Here is a 21,860-nt window from a genome sequence, read left to right as displayed (position 1 = left end):
TCAAATTAGTCTGACATCAGAACAGTGGGACACACAGTAGGACCTGATCTGACATAGAGCCTGCTAACATGAAGTCATCCTGTCAATGTTCTTGTAACAAATTTGTGCTTGCATGGTGACCAACTATTGCACATTTTCTGATACTGCTCCTCACTGAGTTTCTATATTGTTGAATCATAATCCCCATTGGCTATGTGCTGCCCTTTTTTTTTTTACTCCACCCTGACAGAAGCCTCAAGAGCAGAACAGCTGGGTAACCTTGAGAGCAATTAGTTATCATAACACCTTTAAAGCATTCAGTGTTGAGATCATGTTTTTTTAGGAAGACTTACTTTATTCAAAATATGTTGCTTCATACAATTAATGTTTTAATAAAGAAAACAGGGGAGAGAAAAAAGCTTGAATAGCAAATTGCCAAAGTTGAACTTTTAAGTCACTAGATCAGGAGCACCTTGGTTTCATGACCGCTCTAGCAGGGAGGTCAGCTCAGGCTGGCACAGTGTGTCTTTCAGAAAGGAGATTACATATCTCCTTCCTGTCAGTCACCCTTTACTAATAGTACTTGAATGAGATGCATGCTCTTTTAGATTGACAGAACAAACTTCTATGGACACACATTTTGTCTCATGCCCTTGCCCAGTCTTACCAGTAGAGTCCCATTTCAAGTACAAGGCTGGAATACTACTGAAGGACCACAGCACAAGGGCTGACAACTCCCTCCTTTTAAGCTAAACTTCCCAGGTGGAGCAACCTCTTGTTAACTAAATCCTCAGCTGGAAGGAGTTTTCCCACTAGCAAGGCCTATTAATTTTGCTGGTTTTGTTCACATGAGGCACACAACACTAAGACTTTCTTCCTTTTCCGTACCTTGAAACCCATTTACTTCCCCTCCTATATTGTTTTTAAATTTTATTTTTATTTTAACACACCTTGAAAAAAATTTCAGAACCATTTCTTGGAGAGATTAGGAAGGCAAATGGCAGTGGCTGTGTGGTGGTAGTGGTGCATCTCCCATTATTACCCTTAAAGGTATTTCAGAAACAAAGAGTTCTGCTGTATAAAATGCAGGTTTCTTGGTACTCAGAAAGCAAAGATGACATCCATCTTTGTCTCTTAACCTGCAATTTAAGTTAAGATTCTGGCTTGTAATCAAGATACGGAAGAAAAGATGCTGAGATACACATTTGCAGGCTGACACAAGGCAGAAGTATCTTAGCCACTGTTTAATCACAGAGAAGTGTTAACAATCCTATATTGTAGCAGTGTGCAGCTGGAAGAGGCTTGACTGCTGGATGGACTACATAAAAGGCTACTAAAAATGAGAAGGTTTCAACTAGAAAGTGACTTGCAAGGATGTGATTGTTTTAAAGCTGCTAAGGGGCATTCTTAGTCAAGAATGGCAGGCATTCATGGTCTGCTATTGGCAAGGCAAACCTGGAAGAAATACTGGTTGTTTTGCTAGAGTCTAGACCTGTAGTGAGCAATGAGGTCTTTCCTTCCAAAGATCTACTGAGACTGCAGGTAAGCCCTGTGCTAATTTATGTTCCATAGCCTGGAGATGCTATGTTTGCCTTGGCTGGAGGCCTCCAAGACTGAAACCTGCGTCAGCCAGAGCTCTGAGCAGGATACACCTACATCTGAAGAGTTATTAGGGACTTCTTCAAAGATCCCAAGGGTTTTAGCTTAAATTAAGCTTGACTACTTTGTAAATTAAATGCCACATTGCTAAGTAGAGAGAAACAAGAACTGAACAGGCTAGATGAAACAGAAACAGTTTATACAACCATCTGTGTATTTGCTTACAACCAACTCAGTGACTTAGGAAGTGGCAGATAGCAAGTTATTTTAATTCTACCCCAATTTTTTTTGATAAAGATCACTAACAGAAAATAAATATGGGGTTTATATGCTAAAGATTTTAGAAAGAGTAGAGCTGCACTTTCAAGGGAGGCACTTCTGAACATTGCTAGACAATGAAAGATAGTCTTTTTGTTTCTTTCATCAACAACAAAGTGCTCCTGAAGAACAATTGCTTTCTAAATGATTAACAGTATATGGCTGGAGACAAAAGCATTCATTGTGTATTAGTGTGGGGTTAAATTAACAAATATTAAATTATAAAAATATAGTTATTTTTATTTTCCCCAAAAAAACCCACCCCAAAACTATGTACAAAACTGATAAAAATTATTTACAGGTTCTATTGGGTCGCGAATTCTTCCAGGATGCTTACGGCAATTTTTGACACAATTTAGAGAGTTCAGAAACTGGAAAAGGCTATGACACAAATAGCTTCACCCACTTACAAACCAAAGGCCGACCAATAACCCTTAAGGAGATATGAGAAAGCCGGGTTTACTCACAAAAATCGGAGTAGGAATTGGGAGACGATCCCTAGCTCGCTCTCTCTGCTGACAGGCTCCAGTAACTGTCCGTTTGTGATCCATTTCGAGGCTCAGGCTTTATAGGATCGGTCCCCGGGAAAAGCGGTTTGGCAGGCAGGTCCCAGGCAGGCAGGGTCACGGCTTTGCTGGCAGGCTCCCGAGCAGGAGCGGTCCCAGGCTGGCGGTGGCAGGCAGGTCCCAGGCAGGCAGGGTCATGGCTTTGCTGGCAGGCTCCCGAGCAGGAGCGGTCCCAGGCTGGCGGTGGCAGGCAGGTCCCACGGCTGGGGGCCGGTCTGGGGAGAAGTGAGCAGGAGTGGCAAGGGATGAGCGCCCAAAATGGCTGAGCCGAAATGAGGGGGCCCCGAAACACGGGTGAGCCGTGTGAGAGTGGCAGAAAAACTGAGAGCCCTGACTGCTTTCTGCTCACCCTTTTATATATTACTAGACAACCTGTTGAAGCCAAAATGTGAAATATCCCCCTTATCACGTTTCCAAATCCCAGAGGGCTTCTCCCCACACCGGTAAATTCCTGTGGGACCTCCACCCGGCAGGGACAGTAGGTGATTATTACCTCTGCTGATAGACAATGAGGGAAGGTGGGGGGATTTGGAGCACCCTGCAACGATTGTTACCACTATTGGCCTCTCAGGTCAAGCAACTAACAAATAAACATTTGCTTAGAAAAGTGAACCAATCTGAAAAATGTTAAACCAAAATAACTTGTGGTGGAAACCACTTGTTGGTGAAAACTACTTGGAAAGAAAATGCTTGCAGTATAGTTCAGTATTAGTACATACATACCACAGCAAAGGAATAAAATTGTTCCTCTCACATGGGCAATTGTTAGGACTTGGCTCATAGACGTTATGGTCTGTCCTTACTAGACCACATCTGGTTCACAAACTGAAGAAAATGAAAGTTTGCATAATATTTTGGTTTCTAGGCTCTAATATGATTCAGGAAAAAGAAAAAAAGACAATCAGACAATTTGCCTTTTGCTTATACTAGCCTTTTCCTCTACTATGGTTTACTCATAGTAAATAGTTTTCCTTTGTCCCTTTTATCACAATAAATTTTTGGTCTGAAGATTCACAGTATTTATTAAGACTGGAAAGTAGGAGTAAGAAAGTATTTAAGAAATGACAGGTAGTGAAACACTCTTGGACAAGAGTTGAAATGAATCATTAGATTAGATCATAAAATAAGGTTTTTTCACCTGTGCTAGATGCAGTTTGAAGTGAAATGCCTCATCCTGAATAGTGTATCACCTGTTGTCTTATCTGAGCTTAGCTAGAGAGGAGGATCTCAGCTCTAAAGTCATTTGGGCTAGCTCATTTTGACACTGCAACATTACTTTGCTAATTCTCTGGCTTATGAAACAAGGGACCTCTTGTATGCTGTTACCCACTACCATCATCACACAGGCTGGCACACTTTTTTCTAGGGCTATAAGAACTCATCTACTTCACAAGCTCACTTCCTGGATGCTGGAACATGCTCAGTTCTTAATCACTCCACATGCATCTTCCAGCCTTAGCTACAACACAACAAGTTGTTTTACACTTTTATTTATTATCAAGGCAGAGAACAATTAATAATAAAACTGTTCTGGAGAAGCTCTTTTGGGCAGATGTTTGATTGTGATATTTTGTCTCCTTTTTCAGTGAAATTGCAGACAATCCTTTCATGACTTCAGTGCCTGCAAATGCTTTCCATGGGCTTTGTAATGAATCTCTAACTCTGTAAGTTCTTCCAGGTTAAGTCACAAGGCAATTACCTCTTTCAAATATATAGTAGAATGCTTAAAAAAAACCCCAAAACACCGAAACACTAAAATCCTTATCCTATTCTCCAGCAGTTTGTAACAGAGAAGACACCACAGCTAGTATCCATAATGTAATTCACATTAATTCTTTACTTGAAAAGTGATTTGAATTAAGCCTGCTGCTTTTCTCTAAACTGGCTTGACCAATGTTTGGGTTTTGGTGGGTTTTTGTTTGGTTGGTTTGTTTCGGTTTTGCTTTTGTATGATCCTAAGCCAGTGAATGGTTACACTGGAGAAAATCAAAGGGAAAAGTTTGCAGAGTTCTCCTGTAAAACTACAGCATGGCTAGAGGTGTGTCTAACTTTTTTGCAACCTACATGGCAAATACCATGGAAACTAATAGGTGGCAAATATCAGGAGACTCATTGTTGCAGGAAAATTGTTAAATAAAATTTATTTATACAATTATGCTCAGTGTGAATCACAAGAAAGGGCTGAGGGGAGTGAAAATGACTGTGGAGAATTACAACCTGATTTAGGGGAAAGAGCACTAGCATGCAAGAGAACAAATTCTAAAGAAATTTTTAAAAATCCGACTTTTACTCTAGGTGGGAAAAAGAATCTAATTCTAAAAATTCAGGCAGACCTAATAGTAAACTCACACTCACTTGCCTAGGTATCAGATTCTTTACCCTCCCTTTATCAGTCCTTTTGTTTCCTTGTTGTTATAGTTAAGTGTTTTAGTATAGTCCTATTTCTGCTGTAAAAAGAAGTAAAAGATGGCAAACCTGCAACATTTGGTATTCTTGATTCTGCTGTACTCCAGAGTGCTGCTGGGCGTTTGTCTGACCTTGCACTACAATTGCTTGTTCTTCCAGAAATTAGAATTAACCCATTCCCTGTTCATAAGTATAGTGTTGCCAAGAAAAATTACAAATGTTAGGTATTCAAGTATCAAAAAACCCACAAAACAAGATAATTTTATATTTATTATTTGTTTGCAGCAAACTCTACAATAATGGTTTTACCAGCATCCAAAGCCATGCTTTTAATGGGACAAATCTGGATGCTATGTAAGTAGCAGATCATTCTCTTCTTTCAGGAAAAAAAAAAAAAAATCTACAGTTGTTGGAGGCTCTCAAATACATAACTTACTGTAATAATTTTTAAGGACCAAAGAGAGGATATTCATTTCAGACAGATGTATAAATATCAGCATTTAATGTGTTTTGCAGTGTGGTTTCATTTGGTATGTATATTTATTGCTCAGAAATAAAATAAGGGCAGGTAATTCTGGTGTGAATTTTGTTCTGGTTTAAAACTACAACAGTCTTTTGGTTGGTGAGATTTCTAAGACAATTTAGAAAATAATTATGCTGGTTTACTTACAGGACAGTTTGTTTTAGTAAGTGTATCACTGATAATGGCAGCAGCCCTTTCACAGAAATTTTGTCTGCAAAAACAGAGAGTGATGTAAGATGTTAGAAGCAGTTCTGAGAGACAAGCACCTCAAAAGCATAAAGCAATCATTTCAGCTTTCCCTTCACCTTCTTACTATACTTTGTGGAAAACAAATACTTAGTGAGTGAATATCCTTATTGCACCATGCCCAAAACCATCTGCTTCAATCATTAACACAGAAGAAATCTCAATTCCAGAGGCTTCATTCCCATTGACAGAGCTTATTCAGGTCCTCAGAGGCTGTCAAATCTCATGAGCAGGTCTTATTTTACTCATATTAGTTCAGTTACTTTGAACTTTTGTATGAGAAAGGAAGTTTTTTTCATTGTGGCAATGCTTCTTCTAGTGTCCACAGCATTTGCAAGATGTAAAATATGGTAAAACGAATCCAGTGTCCTGACCAAATCCCTCTAGACCTTATATGGAATACTTAAAACCTTTCTAAGCCTTAGCCAATATATAAACTGTGTTGACTCTTCTGTTTCTTACATTTTGATGAAACAGAGATTGTAGATGGCTTTTGTAAGAATTTTTGGTTTTGCTTCCTCATAGTACAAGTACTATTGCTTTCTGTCCTCTGGAATTTTCACTATTTTTACAGAATCAAGTGAAAAAGTAGTTGTAGAATATCTGGAGTTAAGCAAATTAAAAAAAAAAAAACACAACACAAAACGACAACAGAACTAAAACAAGGCTTACCTTCAGAGCTTTATCTACCAACAGTAAAAATGGTTTATTACAACAAACAGTTTTCTCATAATTAAACGACATGACATTTACTTGGAGCAAAGCACTACTCCAGATTTACAAGGTAAACTAGGGAGCTGCACATCAGCAGTAAAGCCTTTATCTGTTTGATAAACTACACTGAAATGTCCAAACTAATTTTCTGAAGTAGTTTGGTTACCATTTGCCAAGATAAGGTATAATTTTGCTAATTAAATGCAACCTTGGATTCGCTGATTCTAGAAGTAGTATTAATTTAATGCAAAAGGCAAACATTTCATTTTCTGTATTCTGACATTTCTAATTTGAACTCATTTTTATCTGCCATTGTACAGTAAAGTACCTGTTTTCCTCTGGATCTGATATAAAGTCCTTTGGACTTGATAAAACTAGGAGCAACATCAAACTAAGCGAAAAAGAGTGAGGGAAATAAATTGTAATGGGTTTTGAATTACGACCTCAAGGAGAAACACAAGTAAAAAGGGAAACCAGTAACTCATTTTTGACAAATCATTCAAAGATTCCATGTCCCATCTATAAATCCAAAGACATTTTTGAATTCTGAGAGGCTACTGTCTACCATGCACAGTGTGCCTTTCTACCTCTTTTGCTATATTAAAAGACCTATGTAATTCGAGGAGGTCAAAGGGTTATGTGTATCTGATTGCCTTCCATCAACTTTCCAAAGCTACTATTAGTCTAGTGTCCCCACTGAGTACAGATATTCTACTTCATCCATATGATTTCTAAGGCTTCCAACATTTGCTTGGACACCTGGGTACCATTGTTGTGATTTTCTTTTCTGCAGGGTATTTAAATTACATTCTATACCATTTAGCTGTCAGTAACAACAGAATTAAAGGCATCGTCAGAAGGAGCTATACTGGCTATACATGAAGTTTCTTTGTCAAATTAGTATTTACCAAAGTCTTATTCTTTCAATTTAAAAGAGTTACCCATCAAAAAGGCTTAAACAACTGAAATCAATTAGCATCAGGAAATTGTACATTCTGATGGTTCTGACTCATGTAAGTGAAAACTGGCAGCTAACACTTCAGTCCCTCCTTGGTGATGCACGACTATTAACTTCCAGAAAGTCTCCTGCTGGCTATTTCTATTTGTAAGTTTGGAGGTTTTTATCACATATGTAAACTATTGTATTTCAGGTTTATCACTCACCATGGTGTTCAGATATCAGGGGGAAACTTCAAAATTGGACAAGCAATTATCTGGTTATATAATAATGCCTAGCTACTAAAGCAAACAAGTTTTAGGTCAGGTAGGTTTTTGTGTCCTTCAAAACCACAACCTAGAAGTTGAAGTCTTGGAAATTCTTAGCTCTTGTTCTGTTTTTAATTTTTGTATCAGATTTGCAGACAAAATCATGAAGAACTAAAGCTCACAAAGCTCACAACAAAAGTGACTAAGTTTTCACTAAGTTCCTGTAAAATACAAATGTCAGGTGATGCTAGAATCTTTCTAAAGAATGAAAGCTTATTTCAAATGATAGCTGAGAAGATGAATTAAGCTATTTTCCTCTGCAGGAAATGAGGCTTTAGACATGGGTAATATCCAAAGAGTAACATTGCCAGAAGTGTTACTCTGGTTTGGCTCCCTAAGAGTGTGTTGTGTAACCCTGCCAAAGTGCATTCATTTCTCATGTTTCACTGTGGTGATCAATATAAGCTTAAATCCACTGAATGCTGTGGAAAATTTACTTGATTTTTTTTTTTCCACACCAAGAAACAGTTGCTCTCACGTTATCGTTTTTACAACTAAACTCCAGTTCAGCTATCTGAATTTGAAAGGCTCTTGGGGCACAAAGATAGTGGCCTTCTGCACTCTTCTGAGCCAGTTCAATTATCTCCAAAGCGATCTTAATTTGTGTTTTTGTTACAGACCTTACAATTAGCAAAGATTTGACCTTTGCATCTTTGCCACTAACAGCCACAACAGGCACTGTTCACAGAAACTTTGTGAAGACTCTCTGAAATCTGTTGTGATGATTTTTCTATTGTTTTTTCTGCCTTCCTAGATACATCACGAGCTATCTTTAAATGTTTGTAATGGTTATAGTATCAAATACCCCTCTCTGCCTGTATCAATAGTATCGAATTCTTTTTCCTTTTAATTTAATTTTATTTTTCCTTTCAATTTAATTTCTTTAACAGGCCTGGTCTGGGCATCTTATAATTTCTGTGCCAACTGCACTGTGAAATTTGATAAAATTCTTTTTAAGATAATTTTGTTCACATTCTAAGCAATGTCACCTGGCTTCACTAGGGCAATAGGATGCCTGTTGGTCTGCTGATCCTGCAGGTTTTTTAACTTACTTATTCTTTTTCTTCCTACAACTGCAATCTCCTTCCACAAACCCCATAAAGTCTATTAGCTCATGACTTTAGATTTGACTTTTTTTTTATATGTATGTTTTATATTATTTTTTTCCTTCAGATTTGTCCTTCTCTCTCCTGCTCTTACTCTTCATATAACAGATCTTCATTCTTAACTATTAACTTGTATATGGAAACTTGGCTATGGAAATTTTAAAGCATTTAAAACTTGTATTATCTAACTCAAAAGGAGGAGGGAATTCTTTTCATGTTTGTTCTTAATGTGTTCCTGTAAGTATCATGTAATTCTCTATACCTCACTGTAATGAAAGCAGACAAATCTACCTCACCTCATACTCACACATAATTACCTGAAGATAGTGTGTACATGCAGCTTTGTGTGTATGACATAAAAAGAAAGGAAAATTAATTCTCCTATTTTTTTTATTATTATTTGTTCAGGGCTTTAATTTGTTTTCGAAATGGCAAATGTGTATTTTTCTTTCTTGGCTACACAGAAAATTAAGTAACTTATTATGCTTCAATACATTGCTGTGTCAGGATGGCCCTTCTGTAAATCTGTTTAGGAAGGTAAACTGAAGATCTTTAACCTATGGATAACTATTTCCAAATCACTCTGTTATGTTTGTTTCTGCAGCTATCTACATAAGAACAAATTCCTGGAAATTATCAATGATGATGCATTTCTGGGAGTGCACAGTGGACCAACTCTACTGTGAGTAGGAAAAAATGAAGTAGAGAAAGCTTTAAAAATAATACTATTTTAGGTTGCACTATATTCCATTATTCCATTACTATGATTATTAGCAACAGGGATGGTAAAATAAATGTTTGCAAAAAGAGTATCAGCAACAAAAGCTGTGCTTTAGGGAACTGATTTAAGTAATGCTTGCATCTTATAAATTCTGTTCCTAACAATTTTTATTCTGGACAATTCTGTATTACACTCTGTGTTATGACTGTGCAATTGTAGTACAATTCTGCTGCAAATTAAGAACTGTATAAGCATGCATGTAAAGGAAATTGAAACAGAGATCAAAAAATAATTTTAGACAGAATAAAGTTACTTCTGGTCTTGTCGTCTTTGTCATGTAATATGGCTTCAAGTCTGGTTTTATACTCCTAGAAAGAACTCTTCTCTAAAATTAAAAATTATAACACAGAATGAAACAAAAATCATTAAGAAGTTCAGGAACATTGAAGAACCATATTCCCTGACTCAAATAATTTAGCATGTAATGTAGTGCATAGGACTTACCACAGGGAGAAGTGACATTCTGAAAGTAGGATGCCTTCCTCCACTGCAAAAGTGATTGTGCTGGCAGTGCCCATTCCATGTTCAAATCAGTTTTGCTTTCTGCTCTTCAGGAAAACAGCATATTTATATTAGAATAATGGTGTATTGGTCATAGGAGGAATCCTGGTAGCTAGGTATAACAACAAAAAGGTGCAGAAGGCATTCATTCTTCTCCCAGATCTTTCCAACTCCAGAAAATCAGACTGGCTACCAGGAACATAGCACCCTACAGTAGAATCCGTATTGGTCACTAGCACTTTAAGCAATGAAGAGTTGTGCCCCTGCTGTGCAAAGCTGCAAAAGATATTTCACGTCAAGGGAGAGAACTAGAAAGCTAATAGTAAGGACACGCATGGCTTGAAATAAAGACAGTTCAATAACTTTTTTTAAAGTAGGGAAAAAAAACCACCAACAGACAAACCAAACCAACCACCCACCAACAAAAAAACAAAAAGTGAAACACCAAACCAACCAAACAAAAAAAGCCCCAAACAAATAAAACCAAAACAAACCCAAAGCCAAGCCAAACCAAAACAAAAACCACCACAAGGAGGGGGCGGGGAGGGAGGCAAACCAAACCCAATTAAAAACAAGTGATGCAATAAAAAATGATTGCTCACCAATATCTGACTGATACCCAGCCAGTTCTTGAGCAATGAAAGCCCTGGCAATCTTCCACCCAGGTTTTACTGATGACCATGATGTGATATAGAATCATAGAATCTGTTTGGTTGGAGAAAACCTTTATCATCATCAACTCCAACCATTATCTAACTTCCAAGTCTGATGCTAAACCATGTCTCTTAGCACCACATCTACATGTCTTTTAAACACCTCCAGGGACAGGGATTTAATGACCTAGGAAATCCTAGGAGAGCCTATTCAATCATCTTTACTCTTCAATAGAGAAATTTCTTCTAATATCTAATCTAAACCTCCCCTAGTACAACTTGAGGCCATTCCCTCTCATTCTATCATTTGTTGCTAGGGAGAAGAGACCAATCTCACCTTGCTATAACCTTCTTTCAGGGAGTTGTAGAGAGTGATAAGGTCTCCTCTCAGCCTCCTTTTCTCCAGACTAAACAACCACAGTTCCTGCAGCTGCTGCTCAGAAGATCAGTTCTCCAGATCCTTCACCAGCTTTGTTGCCCTTCTCTGGACATGCTGCAGCACTTCAATGTCTCTCTTGTTGTGAAGGCCCCAAACCTGAACACAGTATTCAAGTGCTAAGTACAGGGGCCCAATCACTTCCCTAGTCCTGCTGGCAATGCTATTCCTGATAGAGGCCAAGATGCTGTTGGCCTGCACACACTGCTGGCTTGTGTTCACACCCAGGTCTTCCTCTGCTGTGCAGCTTCCCAGTCACTCAGGTCCAAGCCTGTAGCATCACATGGGTTGTTGTGACCAAGGTGCAAGACCCAGCGTTTGACTTGTTGTATCTCATAGAACTGTCCTCAGCCCATCGATCCAGCCTGTCCAGGACCTTCTGTAAAGCTTTTCTACCCCTGAGCAGATCAACACTCCCTCCCCAGCTTAGCATCATCTGCAAAGTTGCTGAGGTTGCCCTCAATCCCCTCATCTAGGTGACTGATGAAAGTATCAATGAGAACTGGCCCAGATACTGAGCTCTGGGGAACACCACTAGTGACTGGATGATAACTGGATTTAACTCTGTTCACCATCATCCTTTGGGCCTGGCCATCCAGCCAGTTTTTTACCCAGTGAAGTGTCCACACATCCAACCCATGAGCAGTCAGTTTCTCCAGGAGGAGGACAGTGTCAAATGCTTTACCAACTTCCAGGTAAACAACGTCCACAGCCTTTCCCTCATCCACTAAGCAGGTCACTTTGTCATAGATGGAAATCAGGTTTGTCAAGCAGTAGCTGTCTTTCATGAACTGTCATGCATGGGGCCTGATCACAGACTGGTTGCCTTGGACGTGCTGCATAATGGCACTCAGGGTGATGTGCTCCATGAGCTTCCTTGGCACCAAGGTCAGACTGACAGACCTGTAGTTTCCCAGATCCCCTTCCAGCCCTTCTTGTAGATGGGCATCCCATTTTACCAATCTCCAGTCAGCTGGGACCACTCTGGTTAGTCAGGACTGCTGATAAATAATTGAAAGTGGCTTGGTGAGCACTTCTGCCAGCTCCCTCAGTACCCTTGGGTGTATGGGTATATGCCATCCAGTCGTATAGATTTGTGTGTCTAAATGGTGCAGTGAGTTGCTAGTCATCTCCTCTTAGATTATGGGGGCTTCATTCTGCTCCTTATCCCTATCTTCCAGCTCAGAGGGCTAGGTAGCCAGGGAACAATTGGTCTTACTACTAGAGATTGAGGCAAAGAAGCTATTTGGTACCTCAGCCTTTTCTTCATCCTTGACCACTATGCTTCCCCCTGCATCTAATAAAGGTTAAAGATTCCACTTAGTCATCTTTTTGTTGCTAATATATTTGTAGAAGCTTTTCTTATTATCTTTAACAGCTGAAGCCAGGTTTACTTAAGTCTTCCTTCTTGAAGAATGTGCAGCCTTCCTGGATTTCTTGGCCCTTCAGAATTGCCTCCCAAGGGACTCTCTTGACCAGTCTCCAAAACAGGCGAAAATTTCCCTTCTGGAAGCCCAAGGTAGCAGTTCTGTGACCCCACTCTACTTCTCCAACAATCAAGAACTCTATCATTTTATGATTTCTGTGCCCCAAGCCATTACATTACCCACAAGTCCTTCTCTGCGCACAAACATATGGTCTGGAATATCCCTTTGGCCAGTTAGGGTCAGCTGTCCTGGCTGTATCCACTACCAGCTTCTTGCATACACTCAGCCTATTCACAGGTGGGCTGGTGTGAGAATCAGAAAAGGCCTTGACTTTGTGTAAACAACACAGAATCATAGAATCACAGAAACATTCAGGTTGGAAAAGACCCTCAGGATCACGATGTCCAAATGATAACCCTACTCTACAAGGTTCACCCTTAAACCAAATTGCCAAGCACCACATCCAAACAACCTTTAAACACATCCAGGGTTGGTGAATCAACCACCTCCCTGGCCAGCACATTCCAATGCCTGACTGCTCTTTCTGTGAAAGAGTAACAATGAAAATATTCCTGTGTCATCCACACTGCTTTCAGCACAAACCCCAAGCCATAGCCCCATACTCTGAATCATTGAATAGAGCATAATGATAATACGCTGCTCTTCACCTGAAAAATTAAGGCTTTGCTAGGATTCATAAACTCACATGACCTAATTTATTAAATGCACAAACAAGAGCTGCTACCTAGAGCACAAGTTCAGGAAAGAAATAGAATCAGGCTCATTATATAATATGCTTTTGCAAAACATACAGTCCTAAATCACCAATTTAGGGCCGGGCCTTACCTTAGGAGATTCTGTCACCAGGTACAAGCAAGTCTTCGAGCAATATGCTGGTAATCAAACACTACAAATTCATAGATTTAAAGAATCTTTCAGCAAATAGAAATAATATGTACTCTAAGCCCATCAGTTACATATTTAGTGCTTTTGCAAGTGTTGCAGTATTGCAGTACTCAGAAATCTATACATGAGTAGGTTTCCGTTCCCAATGGTACTGTGATGCATTTGGTCTCATTTTCTCAATTATCTGTCCTTTAAATTCTCGTTGTTACTTGATTTCAGACTGCAATTTCATGTTTCCAGCTGTGAAAAAGACTACTGACAGAAGCTACTATCCCATATATCTAGTTCTGAACTTCTGACTTAAAGAATTAGACCAAAAAATGACAACCTGGCGGGGGGGAGGGGAAATCTGAGCTGCTAAATATGTGTTTAATACTTGCATATACAGCTGGTTCAGAAAGCAGCATCTCTTCAATCACAAACTGTGTTTTATTCCCACATTCATCTGAAGCTCTCTGCTGTCTCTGCAACATTCAATCTAACATGTTAAGTTCCATGTAAGGTAAAGCTACAGCCTAGAAATGCCACAGAAGATTTATAAGAAAGTATGTGAGGAAAAAACAAAACAGTTAACAAGCCACAATGTTAAGATTGGTTGAATGCACTTTGGTTGCTGTTACACTCTACAGTGTAGAGCTCTACACTGTTGCTGAGGGACCACATCCAGTGCCTGAGCAAGCTCTAGACAATGACTAATTACATAATGAAGTCTGGCCTGGATCTAGGCTAGAAGTGAATTTTGCTAGCAGGTTACTATAATTCTATATATCTGAAGTTTCCCACAAGTAGTATGGCTACCTGCTTTCCGTATCATCCTTTGTGGGCATTTCTCAAAGGTCTTGTGGAAGTCGTGAGAGACTCTGAGCAGATCTCAATCACAGAACCTGTTTTCACAGAATCTCTTTACATGCTGTCTTCCTTCAGGTGTATCATGTTATTTTGTGGCTCATCTGCTACCTTCCTGCAAGGGACTAATTTGGAGCTTATACACCTCTTTTACCAATTCAACCACCTCCTCGAGCTGCTTCAGAACATTTTGGTAAAAAACATCCAATCCTTATCATTCATTTTATCAGTTTCCTGTATAATCCCTTTTACAGACTCTGATTTGAGACAGAGCCTCTTGAAAATTTTGACTTCTTGCCCATTTTCTGTGTTTCTTTAAGTGTGTCAACTATAGGTCAGTAGTAGTAGGACACTCTCCTGTGCAGTGTAAATGTTGCTGTGTTTAAACAATATCTTAGGTATCCATATTACTAGTTTCTTGCCTTACATCCTTGGATGCCCAAAAACTTATATCACAAAAGTGAATAATCATTCCCAATCACTTTCTTTCCAATATGCATGACATCTGTAGTCTCTTGCTGCTTCCAGTCCTAGCTCTTTCCAATAGAAAAGTCCTTATCTGCTCCTTATTACTCTAAGTAAAAGCAATTTGATACTTTCAGTCATCCCTGCTGTAGCTTTCTGTGCTCTTACTGTAAACTGCATATGGTGCTTCTGGAACTGCATTTAGTATTTAAGATGCAGTTATATTAGATTTATAAAGTGAAGGTTTTCTATTCTCAGTGTATTTTGTAACAGTTCTTAGTATTCTATTTGTTTTTAACCTTACTAAACAGCACTGATATTCCCAAAGTGCTAGGTAAACTAAACCCCATTATCATCCATGTACAGTCAACATTGAATCATGTCAGTTATTTTACTGCTCAGACACTTGGTATCACAGGATCCTTCTGTTTATTTAGACCAATCACCTTTAGCTTTCACTACCCTGTATTATTTTATGCCAGAAACAAGCTTTCCTGAAGCTGCTCTCAGTCTCTTTCTACATTGTTTATGAACATTTCAGCAGCACCAGCACTGCCTAGTGTCTGTGGGCCACTTCTGCAGTGATGTATATATTCAGATACCAGTTCATTTTCCATTCTTCCTCTAGCACGAAAACCTGTTTCCAGGCTTCTCTTCCACTCTTTTGTTGTTTTAATTAATCCAGGAGAGACATTCTTCTCTTCACATTACAGGTTAGTTACCTCAGCAGCCATTGATGATACCTGACTTTGCTGAGGCTTTTCAGAAACCCCAATTCATTGCACGAACAGGATCCTTTTTCTCCAAATGCTTGTGCCAGAACATCCTCAAAGAACTATCAAGAGTTTGTGAAGTGTCATTTCCCTTTCAAAAAGGCTTGCAGCTCCCACTACACAGTCTTTAACCATGTTCCCTTCCTGCAGGTAGCTGCCACCATGAGGACTTGGTGGAGACCCATGGGGGTTGCTGAAAGGCCAGCCTTGTCTTGGTAAGATCTAGTTGAAGATCTAGTTTACCAAGATGTTTTGCTTGAGAGGAAGAGCTCTCAAAACTGAGGAAATTCATGAAAAGAAAAAAGAAGAAGGCCACTAAGTTGATTAAGGAACTGGAGTATTTATCATAGCAGGGTGGGCTGATACAGATGGAAATGTTTGGTCTGGAGAAGAGTCAAGAGATTCTTATCAGTCTGTATGAGTACTCGGAGGCAGGCAGGGAATCAGGAAAATGGAGCCAGGGTCTCCTCAGTGGTGTCCAGAGACAGGACATGGGGCAAAAGGCACCAACTGAAATATGTGAGAGTCCATTTCAACAAAAGAAGAAACTTCTTTACTGTGGAGGGTGGTTGAATGCTGAAACATTGCCTAGTAAGGTTATGGAGTCTCCAGTTTGGAGATGCTGAGAGGTAAATAGGACACAGCTCTAAGCAACCTGGCTCCAGGTGACATGGAGAACGGAGGTCACACTGGATGATCTAGAAGATTAACTATTCTGTGATTCTTTAAAAGATAAAATTATAGCAGGCAGTATTCAGACTCTTCTAAGAGACAAGTGGGGGCTTGGTAGAAATATATACTGTCAAAAAGGACTCCAGAAGAACAAAACAAGAAGTTGATGTGGATGAAATCAACTAGTTCTGACATATTCAAATATGTATCACAGCAAAGAAGCTATTAGAAGCAAAAAAACTTTCATACAGAAAGAGGAGGCAATTTCTGATGCAATTTTAAAAGGAATATAAGCACATTTTTTTAAAAAATAAAAAAAAAAAAGAAAAAAGGCAGAGCAAACCCCAAATGTTTTAGAACAATTTTTTTAATCCTGAAATTAGTAATAATCTTTTTTAGGTGCAAGAAACCAGTGAGTAGGTGAGACTTTTAGAGGGATAAGAATAATACTCTTGGGAAACAATGCATAGAAAAAAGTGGAATTGTTTATTATATATTATTAGGGTGATTGTGATGAAAGTGCTCAAACAATGCTCCTGCACTAGAATTTTTTTTACAGGTTTGCTTCTTTGCAGAATACAACTCTGAAAAAACATCTTGAATTCAAGTGTCAGTAGGAGAGGCTTTGGGACAAAACAAAAACATTAGTGGAAAGCACAAACAGGACCAGATGACATTCACCTGCTAGTTCTAAAGGAAATCCACCTGCCCCACAAACTGTGCAATGCACCTGCTGAGGTGGACTAAGTATCAGATAAATAGAAAGCAGCAAACATAATAATACCTTTTCTGAGAGTTTCAGGGTGGAGAAAATTTAAATTTCAGTTTATGAATAACATTGGTTTAGGGATTATGAGTCTAAAGAGGTCTAAAGCCAAATACCTCTACCTTTAAAGAATTTTTTAAACTTTGGTTTTGTATCTGCTTGGCTTTAAGGTTGTAACTTTAAAAGTCTTCGTACTTCTTATAATTCATATTCTGCACTATGAGACAATGAATGACAAGAGATTTAAAATACAGAGAAAATCACAGGAAGAATTCTTACTGTATCAAAGTGATAAGCTACTCTGTGGTAAAGGACCTGGTGGACTAGTTCACCATAAGACAGCAATGTGCCCTTGTAGCCAAGAAGGCCAATGGTATTCTAGGGTGCATTAAGATGAGTGTGTCCAGCAGGTTGAGGGAGGTTCTTCTCCCACTCTGCTCTGATGAGGCTGCATTTGGAGTGTTGCATCCAGTTTTGGGCTCCCCAGTTCAAGAGGGACAGAGAACCACTGGAGAGAATTCAACAGAGGGCCACAAAGATGATTAGGGGACTGGAGCATCTCTCTCATGAGGAGAGGCTGAGAGACCTGTGGTTCTTTGGAAAAGAGAAGACTGAGAGGGGATTTTATAAATGGATATAAATACCTAAAGGATGAAGGTCATGGAAATGGGACTGAGATCCTTTCAGTGTTGGCCAGTGATAGCACAAGGGAAAATGGCTACAAAGTAGAACACAGGAGGTTTCACTTGAACTTAAGGAAAAACATCTTTACTCTTGAGGGCAATGGAGCACTGTGGAGTGAGGTTGTGGAGTCTCCTCTGGAGACTTTCAAAACTTGCCTGGATGTCCCCTTCTGTGCAATCTGCTCTAGGCAAGCCTACGTTCTCAGGGAGGTCATATGAGATGATCTCCAGAGGTCCCTTCCAACCTACCATTCTGTGATATGAAATCCCCAGCTCCTCTGGATTTTATTTTTGCTTTAGCATTATATGGAAGTCCCTACCTACTGTGAGAATCTGAAGAAATTCTGATTCAGTCACTGAATATTTTGACATTTGCCTTTTTCTTCCTTTACCGAGGGATGTCTCCAGAACAGCAATTGCCAAACTTCCAGCCAAAGGACTGGAAAGCCTTAAAGAATTAATGGCCAAAAATACGTGGACTTTAAAGAAATTACCAGCTGCAAAGATATTTCTTCAGCTAATGCGAGCTGACCTATCATATCCAAGTCACTGCTGTGCTTTCAAGAGCTGGAAGAAAAGCAGCGAGTGAGTTTCACTAACTTGAAATCAGTTTTAAAGTATCTATTTGTGTCTATTCTTTCTAGGTATAATGGACATTTGAAACAGAAATTACAATTGCAACTAACAGAAGAAAGAAATTTTCATATAACGATTTGCAAGGCCTTTTACAACAGCAGGTTTATGGCCTCACATCTCCTGTTTTCTAACTGAAAAAAAATTATTCTGTAATAACTTTATAGACAAATTACTTCAAATTCCATTTTGGCAGGATTTCCAGCCCCTAGTCAGAACAGGTGTGGAGAGCTTTTGGAAAGAAAACAAATATATTTAAAGATGTCTTGATACCCAGTTCACCTGTGGTGGGGAGAGGGTGGCAGGGCAGGAAAAGAGGATCACTTACTGTGATTAGCAGCAGAATTTTACTTCAGAATGCAAATCCATTGCACATTTCTCCTAAGTTTAATAATGTTTAGAGAATTCTTATGCAGGCCAGTCCCTGACTTAGGAAGATAAGCCCCAGCTTCAGTATTGCAGAATTTGTATTTGGAATGCCTAATATATTAAAAAAAGGCTACAAGAATTCTATGAATTACTGACTAATAGGCTCAACAAAGGAACAACACTGATAGTTACAACAGACTGGGAAAATGAGGACAAAGTGAAACAGAGAAATGGAGAGATTCAAAACCTGGACAGGAAGAATATGCAGAAAGAGCACTGCACAATCTGATGACTGAAAGAAACAAGTATTTGCATGTCTGTTAATAGAGATAAAAATTATCAGACTGAACAGTATTAATCTCAAATTGTATGCAATGTTGAATTCTATGCACCTGGAAATGAGAAAAACTGAAAGTTATGTGACAGTGGATCACAGTGCTAAAAAAATTTATGCCAAATTGCAATTTTTTTCCAAGTGAAAATATGAACAGTTTTCAGCTACAAATACAAGTGAATCGTATAATGATTTTTAGCATCCCACCCACTACACTGCTAGTTAGCTGTAAAGCACCTACAGCAAATACACAGAATAGAAATTAAAATTATGTAAGTTCTGGGAGAAATTGATTTGTGAGCAAAACCAAAAAGTAATACTGTGTGTATTATCCAAGATATATAAGCAGCAGGTGAAAGTCTTGTTAGCTACTATGAATGTAGATCCCACAAAGGGAGAGGGATTATGGAAGCCAAAAAAGCGAAATTACTACTGGGGATAGCTGACAGCAACAGAGAAAGGGAAAATTTTGTTTGGTTTTTTTTGTGGTTGTTGGTGGTGTTTTGTTTGTTTTTTTGTGGTTGTTGTTGGTGTTTCTTTTTTTTTTTTAAACAAAAGTCCAGAAACACTCAAGCTTATTGCTTACTACAAGTTCTGTTAACAGAAATTTACCTGATTACATTTTTGTAAGCTGTGTTTTCCTTCACGGTGATCTGAAGGGTTCCCTTTGGTTACTCACTGTAATCCAGGCAGACCACAAATGCCAGCAGTGACTTCCACCTCTACTCTTTCAGAATCCTGGAGTACCTGACATGCAACGAGAGCAGCAGTTACAGCTTTCGTAAGAGAAGATCAGCCCAAAATCTCAGAGGTCCGTTTTACAAAGATTATGCGGAAGAATACACAGACCAAACTGACACTGGGTATGACAAAGATGACAAGTTCACAGATTTTCAAGAAAATTCCCATTACTACCTTTTTTTGGAAGAGCATGAAGAAGAAAATCTTGGGTTTGGCCAAGAGCTCAAGAATCCTCAAATGGAAGGCATCCAGACCTTTGACAGTCATTATGACTATTCTGTCTGTGGAGGCAACGAAGATGTAATATGCACTCCAGAGCCTGATGAGTTTAATCCCTGTGAGGATATAATGGGGTATCAATTTCTGAGGATTGTGGTGTGGTTTGTGAACCTGCTGGCCATCCTAGGTAACATTTTTGTCCTTTTCATCCTTCTCACCAGCCATTATAAACTGACCGTGCCACGCTTTCTGATGTGTAACTTGGCCTTTGCTGATTTTTGCATGGGGCTGTACCTCCTTCTTATTGCTTCAGTGGATCTCTACACCAGGTCAGAGTACTATAACCACGCAATAGAGTGGCAGACTGGGCCTGGTTGCAACACAGCTGGCTTTTTCACAGTCTTTGCTAGTGAGCTGTCTGTGTACACTCTGACTGTGATCACCCTGGAGCGCTGGTACGCCATCACTTTTGCTATGCGCCCAGATCGAAAGATTCGCCTCCGGCATGCCTCGCTGATCATGCTGGGAGGGTGGCTCTCATGCTTCCTTCTTGCTCTTTTGCCACTTGTTGGTGTCAGCAGCTATGGCAAAGTCAGCATCTGCTTGCCTATGGACACTGAAACACTGGTAGCCGAAGCCTACGTTGTCTTCGTTTTAATATGCAACATTGTTGCTTTTGTCATCATTTGTGCTTGCTACATCAAAATTTACCTAACTGTGAGAAACCCTCAGTATAAGTCAGGGGACAAAGACACCAAAATTGCTAAGCGGATGGCAGTGTTGATTTTCACTGACTTCCTGTGCATGGCTCCTATTTCCTTCCATGCTTTATCTGCCATTATGAACAAGCCACTGATAACTGTCACCAATTCCAAGATTTTACTGGTACTCTTCTACCCACTCAATTCTTGTGCAAACCCCTTTCTTTATGCTATTTTCACCAAGGCTTTCCGAAGAGATGTGTTTATCTTGCTAAGCAAATTTGGCATATGTGAGCATCAGGCTCAAGTCTACAGAGGTCAGACAATCTCAGCTAAAAACAGCAGCAGCTCTTACGGACAGAGAATCAGTCGAGGGATAGGTCAGATTCTTACAAGCATTCAAGAGCCAGCCAATGATTACCTTCCTGCTATAGCAATGCAGAACCAGATTCTCATGGAAGGACGCAAGCAAACTGAGCTATAAAAGCGTCACAGCCACCATCTAGTCAAGAAGCGGTTCTACAAAGACTGAATCAAGTGAGAAGATAGTATATTCTTCATATCCTTTCTCCCTAGCTTATCCCTTATAATGTGTGAAAGTACCTTCAGAGTGGTCTTCTTTTAGACATGTCACTCATTTGAACCTCTGTCTCACACTCAGTGCAGGTCAAAAGCTACTGTCGTGATAACAATGGAAGTAGATGTGAATGCCCTATCTAAACAAGAAAATTAATATATATAAACTCATTAATTATGAAATATACCCTCATCTAAAAGACTTAAGGAAACAGGAGACAAAACACAAAACATGGGGGTATGACCGCAAAAAGGACATAAAGTTCTACAATTAAAATTAGATTTAAAAAAATAAAGGTTGAAGTTCTCAACTGCCAACTGCCTATGTATCAAGAGGTTCTATTGCTTTTCTAACAGCAATTTTTTAAAACTCCCACCAGGGCCTAAAATGGATCAGATTCCTTCTGTTTCTGCCATCCTGAGCTAAAACAAAGGTAGTCTTCTGTTTGCAGCTCTTGGTTTAGTTAAGCGAGGTGGAAAAAGCAGCCTCCTCATATTGTCTTTATTGTGGTAAAAGTAAAATGGCATTGACCTCATGGCCATTCATGACTTGCAAACACTAGGGCATGTGTCTTTGTGTGCTGCAAAAATTCCCTTACTATCATTCTCTCACTCTTTGATAAACTTACTTAGGAGATGGCTTAGTTTGGATTTC

At 39.2% G+C, this 21,860-nt stretch overlaps 1 protein-coding gene across 1 annotated transcript in view; it reads left to right on the top strand.

The window, feature by feature from the left end:
- The window catches only part of TSHR (thyroid stimulating hormone receptor), a 53,719-nt gene extending 32,606 nt beyond the window's left edge, over window positions 1-21,113 (top strand). Inside the window, exons 6-10 of the mRNA XM_054400244.1 lie at window positions 4,049-4,126; window positions 5,154-5,222; window positions 9,328-9,405; window positions 18,029-18,217; window positions 19,703-21,113. Coding sequence (XP_054256219.1) covers window positions 4,049-4,126; window positions 5,154-5,222; window positions 9,328-9,405; window positions 18,029-18,217; window positions 19,703-21,113 — 1,825 coding nt within the window. The remainder of the gene's footprint in view (window positions 1-4,048; window positions 4,127-5,153; window positions 5,223-9,327; window positions 9,406-18,028; window positions 18,218-19,702) is intronic.
- Window positions 21,114-21,860: the final 747 nt, after the last annotated feature.

The sequence above is a fragment of the Indicator indicator genome, chromosome 4, assembly GCF_027791375.1.
Source record: "Indicator indicator isolate 239-I01 chromosome 4, UM_Iind_1.1, whole genome shotgun sequence".
NCBI lineage: Eukaryota > Metazoa > Chordata > Aves > Piciformes > Indicatoridae > Indicator > Indicator indicator.
This window is presented reverse-complemented; position numbering and strand designations above follow the sequence as displayed.